The following is an 18,062-nucleotide window of genomic DNA, read 5'->3' on the forward strand; positions in this document are numbered from 1 at the left end:
TTATGTCATAACATCAAATCTGCAACACAGATTTGGTTATTAGTTATTTTTCTTAAAACAAACCTCCAAAGTTCATTTAACATGCACTGTTTCACCTCTGCTAAGCGTTTGGTCATAGTGCCGCTCATATTATGTGAATGATGAACTACAAGACAGAGGGCAGGGTCAGACTAAGAGCAGAACATTTTAAAAGGAATTACATTTCTATTACATAAGCCTATAATAGATAATAATATGTTCCTTTGGTCAACAAACAAGTTGATCTTAAAAATGTCACTTGAGTTATTAGACAATAAAACTGCACTTAAAAGTGACAGCAGGGATTCCTCTGTGGGGATGTCCTCGGGAAAAGTCAGCAAGCACATGTTGAGACTAATGAAATGTAAATCTTTCTCAAAATGTTGAACTTATAGGACACTTTTGTTTGGGAAACTATATGAAGAAGACCAAGTTCTGCCCTTCAGAGGCCAAAATGCCCCCACGGTTAGGTCTTTCCACTGGTCAACTAAGATGCTTTGAAGCATTAAAATGAATCTTAAACCTAGATATAACTTGTGTGGTAGAGGTGTCCCTTTTTCTTTTTCACCTCTGCCTCTTAGACGCAACAAATGTACTGTAGGTTAAGAGTAAAGAAGTTTATAGAGTCACATTTAAGGATAATAAATGTGGTTCATCAAAGCTTTATTTGCTGGTAGCCTTAGAGGATGTTATCTCAGAGATTGCCATCTGATTTCATAACTAGTGTGTAAACCTGATGTTTTTGTTTTTTTAAGTAATGATCCAAGAAATCCTTAGTCTGTGAAACATAGAAAATGACCCTGACTTAGGGCTGATTATAATGATTATTCTCATTATCTATTAATCTGATGATTATTTTCTCAATTAACATTTGTAAAAAATTGTAGGTATAATTTTCCAGTAGTAGAAGGTGATGTCTTCAAATGTCTTGTTTTGTCTGATGAACAGTTCAAAAACCATGAAGAATCTTCAGTTTACTATCATATATGACAAAAAATCCTCAAATCCTCACATTTGAGAAGCTGTAACCAGCAAATATTCAACAGTTTTGCTTAAAAAATTACTAAAACGATTATACCATTATCAAAATAGTTGCTGGTTAATTTTCTGTAGATTGACTAATCAATTAATTGGCTAATTGTTGCAGCTCTACACTGATTATCATCTTAATACAGTAGAAAAGATTCTGAACACCACACATACTTTCAGATCTTAGTGTGGTATATCCTCAGATCTACCACAGATATTATAGGAAACCCCCTCTCTGCTTCTCAGGTGTAAAGTTCATTTGATCTTTTCATCTCATCTTATATCCCGTGCAGTCTACCTTGCAGACTCCTTCCACGCAAACATCCCTCCGTCCGGGGTGACAGGGTGTACCGTCGACCACGGAGCTGCGGTGACGATAGAAAAAGTTCTCTCCTCTTGGCATGCAGTTCAGCTCACAGGGGTTCTCAGCTGCCAGAGAGATGAGCATAGTTTCAGGGTAAAGGTTAAGTTCTCTCGTTTAATTTTAATCTATGTTTTACAGTCATTAGTGATTGTATTGCCAGTTTGTGTTACAGTCATGTGAATCCAAACAACACTACAACACTAATCTTTTGCTTTGCTTCTAACCTCCATAATAGGGGAGCCACTTGTAGCGTTTCCCCTGGAAGTCAGTCCCATCAAACTGGGAGCACTGCTCCTCACGGAAATCCCTGGATCCTTCTGGACAGTCCTGAATGGAACAAAGAGGTCAAAGGTCAGCACACAATTAAGCAGACATGAATACAGGTTTAAAACAAAGTGAAATGGCTAACTAACACAGACAATATAACACATCAGGTTTATTTAATTAGGGAGAAAGCTCAACATTTAAAGAGAACAATGTTATTTACTTTAGTGCTGGCTGTTATTCATCCTTGAGACAGCTCAGTTACGGATTTATATAAACCAAGCAAACACTGAAGATAAATACGACAAACAAAGAGCTTCTATCACACAAAGAATTGAAAGCAGAAGTTGTTTTGGATGTGTTTGTTCACCTGGATGTTGCAGGAGCGATAAGACTTGTCTGGTCCCACACAGTTGTGTCCCCCATCAGTCCTGTATGGAGAAAAGAAAGCATGAATATTTCACGCTGTTGGTTAAAGTCATACCTGAGTTGTTTTTAGCTACGCTGGTGCAAATCAGTCGGCCAACCACTTTGGTCTAGACTGAAATATGTAAACAACTATTGTAAATTTTGTACAAACATTTATGCTCCCCAGAGGATGAATCCTTAAGACTTTTGTGATCCACTGACTTTTCCTCTGGCATCATAGTGAGGTTGACATTTTTGATTTGTAGTGAAATATCTCAACATTTTCTGGATGGATTGTCATGAAATTTAACATACATGTCTCCCTCAGGATGAATTGTGACAACTTTGGTGATCTTCTGACTTTCCATCTATCATACTGAAGTACTGAAACACAAACTCTACTTTGTGTTAAGTGCTAAAAAGAACATGTCAGCATTCTAACTAAGATGGTGACATTGGTAAACATCTCCTGCCTCAGCACGTTAATATTGTCATAGTGAGCATGTTAGCATGCTGATCTTAGCGTTTAACTTAAAGCAGATCTTCCACAGAATATTACACATGATTCTCTGACAGTCATCAGGAGGCAAAACAGTATTTAAGTACAATGAAGTCGTTCCGCTCAAACCTGAACATTAACATTAAATGAAGACATAACTGAAATTACAGTTATTGGTGTTAAAAGAGGCAAAATTCTACGTGGACTCTGGCAAAGCAGACTCAATCTGAGACAAAGAGCCTGGGTGTCATCATAGACGAGGGTTTAAACCTTAGTAAACATATTGACTACATCAGCATTTCCCCACCTGAGAAATATTGCAAAAGTCAGACCATATATCCAAAAACACTCTTTTAATGGATTACCAAAAAAAAATCAGTGAACAGACTTCAGTTGGTATAAAATGCAGCTGCCAGAGTCTACGCAAAAACTAGTAAAAGCGAGCATTACACATTAAACCCTTATTTTTAACTGAATGCTGTGAATGGTTAACACCTCCACATTTAGTTGACTGTTTCTCCCTCTATACTCCCAGCTGCTGCCTTAAGTCATTGAACACTACAGCAATAAATGTACTGACAGTTAAAGCAAAGAAATATAGAGAAGCAATGTTTTCTTATTTTAGACCAAAACCGTGGAACAACTTGAACATAAATATCCGCCATGTAACTTATATCTTAATATCCTTATATCTTTATCCCTGGTTCTTATTGAATGTTACTGAATGTTTACTTATTTCTTTTAATCTTATTTGAAATTGTATTGCTATTATACCCTTCTCTGCTTCTTTGCCACCATTTCTTTAACAATTTGAGCTGCATAGTATGTATGAAAGGTGTTGTACAAATGAAGTTATCATTACTATTGTAATGTACAGTACAAGAACTGTCTGTCAGTGGAGACTTTCATATTAATCTATTAAATTCTAAGCCACAAAAAAGTATTTTCATCAGCCTAAAAATCAACTTAATGACTAGGTGAAACTGTACAGCTCTGACATTTAGAGGCATTCCTCTTTAATCTGTGCCCGGAAAACCCAGACAGCAGAAGCCTAAACATCATCACTATTGAACCCAAACCTCGCACAAACATACACGCTCGCAGCGGTGAGCCGTGAGACAGCAGATTGTTGTGCTGCCCTCCCTTCCAGCCATGCTGGTAACTCATGATTAAGTCACCTCCAAAAGTACCTGCCCTTAAGCCTGAAGAGAAGACACGCTCCTGTCAGCACGCCAAAACTGAAACTAAAACATGTCCAAACAGTTATTCACAACATCCAGCCTGCAACCTTTCAGCTAGGAATGGAAAATAAACATTTGGCGCATCAACCAGTACTTTCATTTTAAAATGAAAAGTGACAACTATTGGTACAAAATTAAGATTATAAATTGCAAGTGCATAGATTTATTCCATGTTTAACAAAATAACAAACTTGGGCCCACTTTAAATCCTTTAAAGACTGGATCTTCTTGATGGAGGCCAGGTAAAAAAATAAAGAATGAATTGCAAAATGGGAGTTCCTGTAAAGCACACAATGATTCAACCAGTGTAATCACAGTTATCTAAAGGTGCGATAAACCATCCAGTGAAGTAGAAATAGTGGGCAGGACTTCTCCCTTTTATTCGTCATTCGATATGGGGGAAAAAGACTCACTACTGACTCACTGACTGACTGCACAAACATGTTGAAAGCAAGCATCCAGCACTGCTGAACAGATTAATGGAAAACATCAAAACTTCGTCATCAAGCAGCCTTCATAGACCTGTCATGGCTCACTGCGACTACAAAATATCAAGTACTATCAGAAAACTGTTTGGACATGTTAAAGAAATGGCTGATTACAGACGTGTTCTGCCTGGGGGGCATCTTTCTTCCAAACCCCCCCACCCCCCTTCCCCTCCATTAATCTTGTTCTTTTTATGAAATACCATCAGAGTTATTGCTCAATCAAAGACTTGCATATAGCAAGTTGAAGAGTTGAGGAAAAGTTGAAGCAGCAGTGACCTTTGATTAGAGGTTGAAGTACAATTGAAGTGGAAGTGGTGGGGGAATACTGTAATTAAGTACAATTTTGAGGTACTGTGTTTTATGCTACTGTACTACAGTATCTTCTAGGGAATAATATTGTACTTTTTGACTCACTTCACTACATTTATCCAACAGCTTTTGTTACTAGTCGTTTCTCAGATTTACATTTTACATAAAAAACATGTTGAGTTTATAAAATACACAGCTTTGTTAAAGATTAAACCAGTGGTACCCAAGTTTTTTTGGTTTGTTACAACAAGAGTAGGTCAAAACCTCACATATGGCTGGAAACGATGGCTACAGGAAGTGGCGACACATGGAGACCAAGCCCCCAGAAAGTGTGCCGGGCTTTGACAGAAGCCAATCTGAGATAGGGCCTTTCTAAATATCAAGTTTGGACTTGGCGTATCATTTTCAATCATCATTGCAATCACTTTGCCTGCTGACAGCAGCAGCTCAGCTTCAATACACCTACCTGACTACTGTGACAAAACAATCTCAACTCAAAGCTCCACTGACATTTTTTTCTCACAAAAAATAACCTCATTGACAGAGTGATGCAGTAAATTACGTTGATGTGGATGAAGACGGGCGTTAACCGGCCGATCATCCAAACAGGTGCTATTTGGATAAACTGACCGCATATTGCGATTCTAAATGGTTACTTTCTCGCCTCAAAAAATATTAAAAAGTGACATGTTAACAGTTCTGCAGCTGCCGGTTGGGTTGAAATGCATTCTGGGATACTTAGCTTCGGCCGCCTTCAGCCAACAAATGGTGTAACTTCATCACTCAGTCACTCAGTCACTCAGTCAGGGCTGGACATTTATGTTTATAAAGCTGGCCCCGCTGTTGCAGTCCAGCCTAGTTGTGGCTAGTTGTTAGCAGCTCCTCCAAAGTGACATTTCCCCTCTAAACGTGTCAGATTGTTTCATTTTATAACAGTTTGAAGCTCAAACAGGTGAAATTATTTTACAAAAATGCAAAGTTTGGAGAAAAGTCCAGAGTCCATCTATTGCATGTCTATCCATCCTAAAAGAGGGTTTCCCTCCTCTGTTGCTCCTCCTGAGGTTCTTCCATTTTTTCCCTGTTAAAAGGGTTTTTGGGGGGATTTTTTGCCTTATTTGAATTGAGGATCTAAGGATAGAGGATGTTGTATTGCTGCACTAATTGTAAAGCCCCCAGTTTTAACAATGTAATAATGTCCTATATAATAATCAGTATATATAATAATAAGCCCATTTTTCTGCAGAATAAGTGTTTTTACATTTGATACTTCAAGTACATTTTGCTGATAATACCTCTGTACTTTTACTTAAGCAAGATTTTGAATGCAGGACTTTCACTTATTGAATTATTTTTTACATTTCTGTATTCATACTTTTACTTAAAGTGGCAATCTCGAAGATCTTTGTTTTATTTTCTTTGGCAGCACCATATGACGTTAAGCGGTAATTGCAGGTGTGTTTTTGGACCTCACTTGACCTCACTCCCAGAGATCTAAACAGTGTCACTAGCTGTATGACGTCATGCTAGCACAAGCAAATTGAAGAGCGAGTCTGTTGCATTAGGTCCGCCTACCCTCTCTGGGATCAACCACTGGGTAATGGAAAACGCATCACAAACTGCGCCGCTTGTGATTTGAATGCATGGCGGCAAAGTCGCCACCGACACTCAGTTCGTAATAATCATAATACTGCAGATGCAAGAGCTTTCATCAGTGGGCCAAAGGCTTAATCACAATTGTGTTACCTCATTCGGCGATAGATAGTGACTTAACAGACATTTATTTAAATAAAAATCTTTGACATCTTAACTTTAAGTGGAAGAATTGAGTACTTCTTCCATTACTAAGCTGGGGAAAACAAAATAAGACACACACCATTTCCCAGATCATGAATACAGATCACTATACAGTATGTGTTACATGAGGCAACATGCCGGCTGGATTCCAGCAATAGAAGCTCTGAACATAATATTTATAATGTAAGCTGGCAACAACACTTATCACTCCTTCCTCTGTGCTGTCAGATATAAGAGCAGCAGCATTTAGAAGCAACACAAAAATGGAGAGAAAACTATACATAAAGAAATGCTACTTGAAAAGAACAGAACTGGTGTTTAATTTTTATACCACTTCTGTGTTTTTTTTCAACCAAAAGGGGCAGATAGAAATGTTCTCTCCCCATCCGATCCTCTTTAGCAGCCAACAGGCAACACCCAACAAAGAAAAGTCCTTTTAATGTCAAAAGGCCCCTCCCTGCAGTCTGTTTTGGATATAAGACAAGTCTACGTCCTCATGACTTCGAGGCATACTTTTACCATCAAGATACAGTACAGAGCGTGCCCATGAACCTCACAATTAGCTTTATTCATGGAGGATAAAAGACCTGTTTGAGTGTGTATTCAGGGCCTCACAATGACTAACTGTGAGCTCATATGCAGTTTGTGTTAATACATGTATACAGGAATGTTGATGTATATGTAGGTACATTGAAAATACATGCAGAAGACATACCTGAGAGTGATACAGCGTCTGGTTCTCATGGTCACGCCGCTGCCACAAGTGCGGCTGCATTCTCCATAAGGGCCCCATGTATCCCAGTAATCCACACTGGGCACCTGGACACAAAATAGCAGCTTATACACTTAATCACAAAGTAAAAATCCACATTAACCCATGTTATAAAGCTTTTTCTTTGCTTTCAAACTCAATCTATCATTACGTCTGGTGAGGTTGTTTCGTCAGCTGCTGTTTTAAAGGTCAAGAATGAACTTCAGTATTTGTGGCAACATGGATGAAAGGTCCTTTAAGTGCTCAGAAAAAAATGGAAGTTTGAACATCTATAATTCCATGATAAACTGCGCAAACTCCATCTGCAGAGGAAGATGGTGTGATATGATCAAAAGGTCAAGAACAACTACTAAATGGACCTTAAGGTTAGATTCTTTTGTCAACCAAATCTAACATGATATGTATTTTTATACAGTGATTGCAAAGAAAGTTTTGAGCAAAAGGAAGATCTGTCTTACTGTTATAAATGAGAAAACAAAATTTTGTTAGCATTTTGGTTTTCTATAACCTGACGCGCCAGATGGTTTGTTACACTGAACCTTCTTGGAAACTGTTCGGTAAAGGGCAGGCACTTTCAAAAAAAAATACTTGGCAGGTGATTGGATCTGACTATCTGTCTATCACTGTCTTAACCTGCAAAGCAGCTGGATTCGCAAGATCACAAGATAATATGAGAATCCTCAAAGGACGCTGATTAGTCCGACACAAACGCATAACTTGAAGCCGGACAAGATGGATTCTCGCATGATCTTGTGAAGTCGTGAACTCGCGAGGTAAACATAAGAGATAAATCATTCATATAACAGAGATTAAAATGCACAGAATTTATATTTTATAAAAGTGAAATAAGGATACCTCTTGAGTCTTTTTTGTTGTCCCTTATTACATTTTGTAAAACATAAAAACATCAGATTGATAAAGCCCCCCAAAAAGACTTAATAATGAAATATACTAGTATTTGTCAGCCAAAAATGTCACAAACATACTATTTGCAACAATCCTTGACATTATGTTGCATTACCAATATATGATGTTGGATCTAGTCTTACATAACAGATGCATTACATCAAAAATACTGTATGGACTGTTGAGGTTTAAAAGAGAGCATTTAGTAGTTTAGATGTAGATTATAACAGTTAATTATTATTAGAGCAGCTTGATGTCTCAGATGATTGTATTTGGGGAATTTGCATGCAGCTTTCATAGTTTTTTATTAGTATGTGTGCATGTATCCACAATGTATCCACTGGGAGTTTACCATGAGTGCTGGAGCCAAGAACAGCTGAAGGATTACCAGAGGCAGGAGCATCTTCATTGTTCTCTGTAAAAAAAAAAAAAAAAAGAACGAGACATCCAGTAAATCACTGTGACTAATAGAGGCTATTAGACATTGAGCAACTTTTTTCGGAAACAAGCCAGGGCAAATAGACAGGAAACAGAGATTAATGTGAGACACAGGTCAACTTTTACAATAGCAAGTAGAGACAGTAAGAGATCCCTGAGCAAAGCTACTCATTCGCATCTGATTATCTGATGCAAAACTGTAAAAACGAAACAATCCAAATACATTATCAGCTGCAGTTTTGATTGACAGATATCAATGTGTTGTTGCCCTACAGCATTTCCTAAAATACTGCCAAGCATACAAATCTGTTATAAATCTGGGTGTAGTCAAGACTTAGTTGCAGATTTTCAAGTATGTGAAGAGCACAGATGATCACACTAAACGTACATGATGCAACAGTGTGTTCTGTGGTTTGGTTTGCAGCCACCAACCGCGGCAGATAATCGACAGCTGGATGAGCATCTGTATGCTCTGTGTGCGTCTAGTTAGTAGTGTTTCTCTTACTGATGAATGTCTCATGAAAAACCAGCCTCGGTTAGTTTGACCGCCACGCATCGCTGAGTTTATGTCGTGGTTTTGGAAAGGAAATTAAACATTTTGTAGGATTTTTTTTTTCAACCTGTTATGTGGATTTCACTTTCCAGCAACAACAACACAAGCATGAACACCCATCATCGTCTTCATCGGTCATTTTATAAGGAAACGGCTCTTTTAAGTTAAGCTAAGTTGTGACACCTCCAGCCTTATCATTTCCCTCCACTATCTCATCACTTAATTGCTTAACTGAGCTAAAAATGTATCCTTTGTTGCATATGGAGTGGCTGTTTGTTTTTTCCCAGGGCAAATGGAGGGTTTCCTGCCCCCAAAGAGACGCGGGGGGAGGGGAGGAGGGCGGGGGGGTCTATTGGAGCTGCCAAACCACCTCTGACCTGCCAGGCTTGGCCACCAAATGCCCCAACAGTGAGGAGAGTCAGAGACAGTCTCAATATCTAATCTGTCTTTGTCAAACACATGCACACAGAAACACTGCACCAAAAGCCCCCACATCTCAATAACTCTGTACAAAGGAAAAGGGGGGTCCAACATCCCTCCACTACATGACAGAAACACCTAAATACCAATTATTTCCATTCTTAATTGATAGGTTAACTGTTTTTCCATTAATAATTTAATTCATTAGTCTATAAAGGTTTCCAGCGCCAAATAATACATCTTCAAATTGCTTGTCCAACAACCCAAAACATAAATATATTCAAGTTACAATGATATAATACTTATATAACTTATATATATAAAACTATTTTGCTTTAAATGATCAATTGAAAGCCAAAAAGGTTCAATTTATAACCATAAATGAACTGATTGATCAACTAATAATGTCAGCAGTTTCCTTACTGAATATTAACCTTAAGTGTAACATGAGATAACAATTAGGGCTGCAACTAACGATTATTTTCATTATCCATTAATCTACCGATTATTTTCTTCATCCCAAGTTCTCAGAGCCCATGGCCATGCTTACAGCGTCTTGTTTTGTCCAACCATCATCCAAAACCCAGATACTCACTTTATTATCATAAAGAAGAGCATGAAAACCAAAAAGTATTCACATTTGGGAAGCTAGACAAGAGATTGTTTACCATTTTTGCCCCCCCAAAAATTGTTAAAAACTAATTGATTAATCAATTAATCGTTGCAGCTCTACATAGTTCAGTGTTTTGGAAGGAACCTGGTCAAATCAAGCACCCTTAATAAGGATGTTTGGTTACTGGCTTCTCCTACAAAACAACAAAGCTACTGAACAAATATCAAAAACAACAACATCCGTTTGGAGGCTGCAGTGTTAAAGTCATGGCAAACATTAACACTAAATAACTTAAATGATTAATCTACTATAAAAAAAAGTATTTTCTTATCAATTAACTAGCGGATCTTTTCAGCACTGATCCAACCTCAGACTGAACATCTTATCAGTCACAACCAAGCAATAAACTATTAAAAATCCCCTGTCAGATTCCTTCATCACTCACTTTTTTATTGTGCCAGCTCTTACATCTCTTAAATCTCAGGCTTTTACAAGCTTTTATCCAACGAATTAACAATTATTCAATCAGCAAGTGGCAAGCAGAGTCTTGTGTTCTGTGTTTTGTGTGTGATGTTTGTCTACATTGGGCACCTGGTCAGCCTCGAACTATATCTCTGGATTTAATCTGGCAAAGCGAGGGTAAAAACTCTACTATATTATTCTAAGAGACACAATAATAAATCGACTGTAAATGATTAACTGATCCCTGTGTCTTCCTGGGTATCTCGATGTGGTAAAATGACTTTATAGGCTACAGACCTATTTTATCTTCTCTGATATTCCTATAATGCTGCTGTGATATTTCTGTGGTTCATTCTCCCATTGATCCGCTTTATTTTTAACACTTTCTTTTTAAGCTTTTCTCCCAGACTGAAACTTATTTTTCATCTTCGCTAATGAATGCCTCTGTTGTCGCTGAGCAGCCAGCTCCTCTTCAATCCAAAAGATATTTCCTCTAATATAAGCCATCTAAAGAAAATACCATATCAAAGAAAGCCCTCAGTGTCATTTAGGTGAAATCATCAAGCTACTCACCCTGTTCACTGGTTTAAAAGTCGGTTTCTTGGAGTCCTAACCGCTGCTGGATCCTCGCGGAGGACGGTTCAGGGCGCAGAAGAGCTGACAGCTGGTTTCTTTCCGGAGCTTTGACTTGAAGATGCGTCTGAAAGGAGCTGTGGTGTCCTGGATATATGAGGACGGTTATCTGGCTGGACCTCTTTGTCTCTCTTCCCCCTCCTCTCTCTCTCTCTCTCTCTCTCTCTCTCTCTCTCTCTCTCTCTCTGCGTCCAACAGGAAACCGACAAGAAGAAGAGAAAGTCCTGTTGGTTAAACCTCCTCCGCGGCGTCATCACCGCGCTTTTTAACCAGCGCGCATCGAGGCCAATTACAGTCCCTCCTGACAGAGATGGGGATCTTTGACGCGCAGTCTGTAATTTAGGACTAGGCTATAAAAATAACAGCTAATCAAAGTGTTCGTTTGTTGTAAGGTCCCCATCAGCATATCCTAAATGGGGTTTTGAGAAAGTTTATTCCCACTTTGCTGTGACCAACGCGTCATTATCATGCTCTCCCACTGCACATGCCACACATGTAATACCAGGGTTATCTTCATGAGTCATCTCCCTGGGAAGTTTTGGGTCTAATGGAAAGGCAGAGTTATCATTTCTGGCTGAAAATGGGTCCCAAATGTTGCCTTACTGTGTCAAAAGAGAAGTTCACTAGATTGTGTGTTCAGTAGGACTCAATATGATGATCTTAACCTTCGGTATTTTCACATTAGCTTTACTTCCTCATTGTTTGGCTTCATACAGACCCCACTGCAGTGATCTGAGTTTTTAAAAAAATACTCAATTAACTGCTTTTCTTATTAAATGTTTTCTCTTCTTCTTCTTCTTTTTGTTTATTTGGATCTCTTTTAGCTTAAGGATAATCTCCCAAGACTCCATTTTTCTCTCACAGTACATTTTCAGAATACTACTGGCTTACAGCACACACATACACATGATTATAATACAATCATACATAAGTTCCTTGACACATAAGAATGAACGTGAGAGTATATGTGAATATAATATCTACATATATCTAAACTAATACACATTCTGACAGTGCAAAGATGTTGACAGCTACTATAAGAACTTAGAGTCCACAATTCATCAGTTATTAATAATTCTGTGAACATATTATTGTATTGAGTTCAATTGTTTAATAGTCCTGTAAATTAAGGTCTTTATCCATGGTAACACCTAATGAGCTTTATCTCTATTCCTTGTTTTTATCTCAAACCAATACTAGTTTGTCCTGAATATTTATTGGTCTTTTGAACCAAAAAAGACCAATCAGTATTATTCTGACCTTATTAAAACCCAATATGTAGAAAAGTATTGAAGTGGTAACCTTTCCTTTGACAGAAATGTGGGCTTGCACATTTTGATGCAAGCCCAACAGACAACAGAGTACAGAATGATCATAAACATTGTTATTACATGAAATAAGGATATGTTTCCTGTTTTATATGTTATATGGGCTATGCATGAAGCCATATTTATTTTATATTTATAAAGTAATTCCAGGACAAACAGTATATTATCCTACATAGTGGCATTACTTATGTTTGGAGTCAGTTAGACTCCAGAGAGGTCTGACTCCCAAACGTCTTACAAACAAACTGTTACAAAACTCTAATAAGAGAAAGTGTTCTGGATAAAGTGCTGTCAACAACAGTCACAGATATATTACAGAGCACAAGATCATACAATGTATTTAACCATGTTTTACAGCACTTCTGATACATGTTATCAGTTCAAAATCATGTTTATGAGCGACTCTCGTAAAATTAGGGAACATTATGAAATACGAAGCTGATAAAACGATGTGAAGTATGTTTTTGAGCTATAAAAAAGGAACATCAGGGTTTAAAAAGCAATAATCAAATTTAATCAGTCCCTGAAGTTGATCTTTGATTTTATGTTCTCAACTATTAAATTACACAAAATTACACAACAGCTCTCAAAAGAATCTGATATTAAATCGCCATATGATCCCAGACACGTTGAAATTGCACGAAAGCAACATAGAAAAGTGACTATTTTGGGTTTATAAGAGGAAACCACCACAGCCACTATACTAAAGCTATGTTTAAACATCTGCCAACTCCCCCAAAAGTTCCCCCCTCCCCACCGCTCCTCCTCTCTTCTTTTTTGGGGGGTGAGGTTTCTCAAACTCGCCTCTAAAAAGAAACACCCAGAACTACTGAAACTGTGCAGAGTTATATGACTGTGGGCTTACATAAAAATATATTCCTTCTGTAATGTGTACTTTTCTTGAGCTAACTTTCTACTGTTTCAGTAGAAAGAGCTCTGGAGAGTTTTTGTGTGTGTGCTTGTGATTCATTCAGAAAGTGTGTGTGAATGAGCCAGAGAGAGCCGTGGTGGCCTCAGGATTTTTTTCATATGAGTGAGTAAACCAAAGAAAAACTTTTTTAATGCCAAATATACCACCAAAACCACATTCAAGCCACATATTTGTTTTTCTGGTGACCCTGAAAGATCATTTTACATGTTGAGGCCAGAATGAATGACTCACAGGCTTCAGAATAAATATTTAAAGTCATAGCACTTCACAGGTGACCAGAACCTTTATGAAAGGAGGAAGAGTTTGAACCAAAATGCAAAATAGGCGTCTATTCAGCCTCTTGTCAGTCAAAACACCACTTAAATTCAATGAACCATCACACACAACTTGAGTGTCCTCCTCCAGATCCATCTCAACCATTTCATTGAAAAAAAATCAACGGTGCTATTTATAGCCATGAAAAAACACACCATGTCCATCCAGTTTCTCCAAACAGTAGCCTATATACAGCATAATAAGTAGTTTGTAGCACAGTATTTACTGCTGTATATTTTCTGTGTAGTGCAAGGGTGCTTTCATTACTATATGACATATAGTATAAGCCAAGGCAGTGGTGGAAGAAGTACTCAGATCCTTTGACCACATTGGAAAAATACACGGTTTCAAGTATATAAAATGGCCCCTGTAAGTGTCATGCTGTCATATATTATATTATTACTTTATTATTGTTGGTGTATTAATGTGTAAGTAGCATTTTACTGTTGTAGTTGGTTTGATTTTGAACTATTTTACGCACTGTTGGGTAGTATAATCTTATCTTGAACATGTCTGGGTCTATATTTTTATTCTGGGGTTCTACTGGAATATCTTTGCATAATTTACAGTTAAAAAAAAAACCTCCTTATTTATCTTATACAGCTGCTCAGTTCAGCCTTTGTCTGAAACAGGCCATTTGAGTTCCTGCCCCTTTAGGATCCCCTCCCAATGATCCCACTCTGTTCTGATTGGTTGGCTTCCAGACACTATGTAAACAAACAGTAGTAGTAGGATTTCACTTCTTTTTCTCGCCCTTTACTCGATATGTCAACTTCTCAAATTCATCTGTACATGTCTGAGCCTGAATTCGATCCGAAATATGTGAGTGGACAATGTGAACAACCTGTGGAACAACCTTAGTGTCGAGTACTACTGAACGGCCGGCCGTTTGTGTGCATGTGCCAATGATCTGATGTCAGTTCGATGAGGAAATAGAGGTAACTTTACATACAAAAGAAGCGTCTGAGCAGGTTGACATTTTTACATACATTCTCCTCAAGTTTTAGAATTTAACATAGACATCTGACATTATAACAATATAAAAATGTCAGAAAATCACAAAAAGCATGATATGTCTCCTTTAATGTATACTAATGGATCATATATCATGAGCTGATATGTTTTGTACATAAAATATCATTTGCAACTACAGTATAGCTGTCAGATAAACAGTGATGCAATGTAATGAAATATTTACTCCACTACAGTTGAGTAGGAAATATTGTACTTTTTACTGCACTACATTTATCTGACAGCTGTCGTTATTAGTTACTTTTCTACTTTTAATTGTTAAAGATGAAACCAATGGCTTCAAAACCTTTCTGTCTTGTGAGGTCTTGTATAAAATCAGTGTGTAGTTGTGTCTCTTTGTCATGTTTCAGATGTCTATGAGTTGTTAACAGTTCCACCAAGGAGACATTTCCCCTCTAAAACTCTCAGATAGTTTTATTCTTCTCCAATTGATCATCTCACAACCCCTCAGATTTATCTTGTGACCCTTTGGAGGGCCCTGACATATAAGTTGTGAACCACTAGACAGTTTACACATTGATGCATCAGTATTAAAGATATACTATGCAGGATTTGTCAGTTGGTGTTTGTAAACACACAGCATTCAAAGTTGGCCCCTCCTACCCGGCTCACAGAGAGAGAGAGAGAGAGAGAGAGAAAGAGAATGCAGCGGTGGTCGAGTGAGCTAGAGAGTGAATGAAGAGAGGGGGCAGTGCTGGCGAGACCAAAGCTGTGAATCAGATAAATAAAATGTTATTTTCTGATTGTTTTTTGGCGGTTACGTTCTAAAGCACAAATAAACACACCCACACCTCCCCACAACCCTGCGGGAAGGTGCTGCATTCCCAGATGTTGTGTGAATTCAGAGCTTCACCCTGTCTGCTGTGGTCTCTCTGCTCTGCGTGTGTTTAGCTCAGCCCCACCTTCGGTCAGGCAGACACACAGACCTGCAGCTCTTTATACATCCATGACACGGAGACGGAGAGGAGAGCAGAGCGGAGCAGAGGAGCGAGACGGAGACAGCGATGTAACCTGGTTGCTATGCTACAAGTCCTGACCTCACACCTGGGTGCTGTTATTGGCTGGGGGCTACATACCCACTGCCAAAGGTTGACGCCCAGAAACGTCCCAAACACAAGCAAAATAATAAGAAAATACAGGCAGAGGGCCACACACTTCTAGAGAGGGATTACTTTTGTATGAGTCTACACATTGTTTTTTTAAGGAAAATCCTGCATAGTGTACCTTTAATAGTGCATGTTAAAAATTACCTGTACTCTAGCTCTGTGTCTTACAAATCACTGAGAACAAACTGTGTTTTTCTTTTTCTTCTTCCTTCAGTTGGATGTTTGAGCCTTGCTGTGCAGAATGACGTTTGTGGAGAGTTTGACACTAGAAGGAGGGTTTAACATTAATCTTCTGAGCTCACCTTAAATCTGAGTTTAAGACGTGTACCTATGAGCGTGATTTGTGACATCACAACTAGTTTGGAGCCAGCTGCGACCCAATATACAAATTCCATAAGTGTGATGTAGAAACTTAAAGTCTCTGAGAACACTGAGAATAGACTTTACAGTGAAGTAAGAGACATCTTGTGTCCAGTAGTTAAACTTTTGAGATGAAAAATATTTACATATTCAATGATTTGGGATTTGTCAATGAGAGAGGGAGTTTTTTTATGTCCTACAACATGTCTGGGAGGATCTTTAAGGCTCTTATTTGCCTTAATAGCAAATACATTATCTATCAACAAAACCAAAGTGTTATGTCTTTGTTTTCTTAGTCATTTTAAGTTCCTATAACTTCTTGCTAAAAAGTTAAACCAAACTCAAAACAAGATTAAAGAAGATTCAGATTTGATAAGAGGATTCGATACAGAATTCAGGTTCAGTCAAATCCCATCAAACCTCAACTCTAGTCTTGCTACTTCAACGTGAGTAAGTGTGAGTTTCAGAAACCTGATGCAGGATAACAGAAGTACTTTATTGTGGTACATGAATAATACACATTAAGCTGCATTTGCTCTGTTTTTCTATGGGCTGTGATCCAGTGTGGAGCGAAGCACCTTCAAATCTCACATCTCACACGGTTGAGGGCAGGAAGGGATAATCAGGTATTTTTAGCACTTTGATTCTACAAAGACCAAAAATAGGTGACCACCCACTTCTTATGGTCACTGAACAACATAAAATAATACCCAGGGGCTGTCATCAAATAAAATCTTTACAGGTGGAGTGCAGCTCTCAGGCGTGTTGTTGTTTTATGAGCACAATGCCTTGTGCGTCAACTTTGCCCACTTATGGACCAGGCTCCACATTTCCATGTGAGACCTCCAGTTTTGATTCCTGGTCATTAAATCTAGCCACGGCTTTAAAAGGAGCCCTAAGCCACAGGATTTAAGTTAACATTCAAATTACTAAGCATTGCATCCATCCCCTCTGGACCTAAAATGTACACATATGCAGACAGAAAAAAACACACTTCCTATATGTTTAAGAAAACAACTGTGCCCAGTTTAGCCTTCATGCCCACCCAGTCTTTAAAAATCTTCTGCAATAAGCTGGTTTTTCCATCCACTTTGTCCAGCCTTGTTTTCCTCCAGGATTCTGTTACACCCAGGTCACATCCACCTACAGTCACATTTTCATCCTCCTTTCGGGGCCTTCAGAGCTGCCGGCTGAGCTTCTGCGCCTGCCTCTCCTTCGCGTTAAAGGCATACTTTGTGTCTTGTAACTGTTCTATAATCTCTTTCGCCTCCTTCATCTCCACAGCAAGCTGGTTGTACTTCTCCACCAGCTCCTGGTTCTCTCTCCGGAGCTCCACCACCAGCTGGCTCAGCTCCTCGCTCTGCTTCCCGCAGTGCATCTTCAGCTGCTCCATCTCTGACAGAGTCTCCTCCATGCGCTTCACCAGGCTCTCCAGCTTGTCCTTTGACATCTTCTCTGATTTTTTAAATTCACCTTTACGGAGCTCTTGCTCTTGTTCTTGCTCAAGCTGTGTTTCCTTTCTCCTGTGTCGTTAAGTGTCTGCACTTGTTGGCCGTCTGGAGCGATTATTGAAGTCTAATCCTCAATTCCTTTCATGTCTCACATGGTGAAGTCATCCCTCCTGTACGGTAATCCCCTTAGTAGAGCTATCCTGGGAAACCTGTAACGCACACAGGTGTGACACACAGTCACACAGTCTCCTGTCTAAGTCCCCTCCATACAGAGGATGACAGCGATTGACAGATTGCATCAGTTCACTCTGTAGTCTCACCCACTCGT

The 18,062-nt window shown here is 38.7% G+C and overlaps 1 protein-coding gene across 2 annotated transcripts in view; it reads right to left on the reverse strand.

The window, feature by feature from the left end:
* The window catches only part of paplna (papilin a, proteoglycan-like sulfated glycoprotein), a 28,522-nt gene extending 17,157 nt beyond the window's left edge, over positions 1–11,365 (reverse strand). For both annotated transcript variants that reach the window (XM_044375882.1, XM_044375881.1), the window contains exons 1-6: positions 11,152–11,365; positions 8,445–8,507; positions 7,130–7,233; positions 2,046–2,106; positions 1,636–1,738; positions 1,346–1,476 (exon numbers count right to left, since the gene is read on the reverse strand). In XM_044375882.1, coding sequence (XP_044231817.1) covers positions 1,346–1,476; positions 1,636–1,738; positions 2,046–2,106; positions 7,130–7,233; positions 8,445–8,501 — 456 coding nt within the window. In that variant the 5' untranslated portion in view covers positions 8,502–8,507; positions 11,152–11,365. The remainder of the gene's footprint in view (positions 1–1,345; positions 1,477–1,635; positions 1,739–2,045; positions 2,107–7,129; positions 7,234–8,444; positions 8,508–11,151) is intronic.
* Between the last annotated feature and the right edge of the window lie 6,697 nt (positions 11,366–18,062).

Source organism: Thunnus albacares, chromosome 15 (genome assembly GCF_914725855.1).
Source record: "Thunnus albacares chromosome 15, fThuAlb1.1, whole genome shotgun sequence".
Taxonomy (NCBI): Eukaryota; Metazoa; Chordata; class Actinopteri; order Scombriformes; family Scombridae; genus Thunnus; species Thunnus albacares.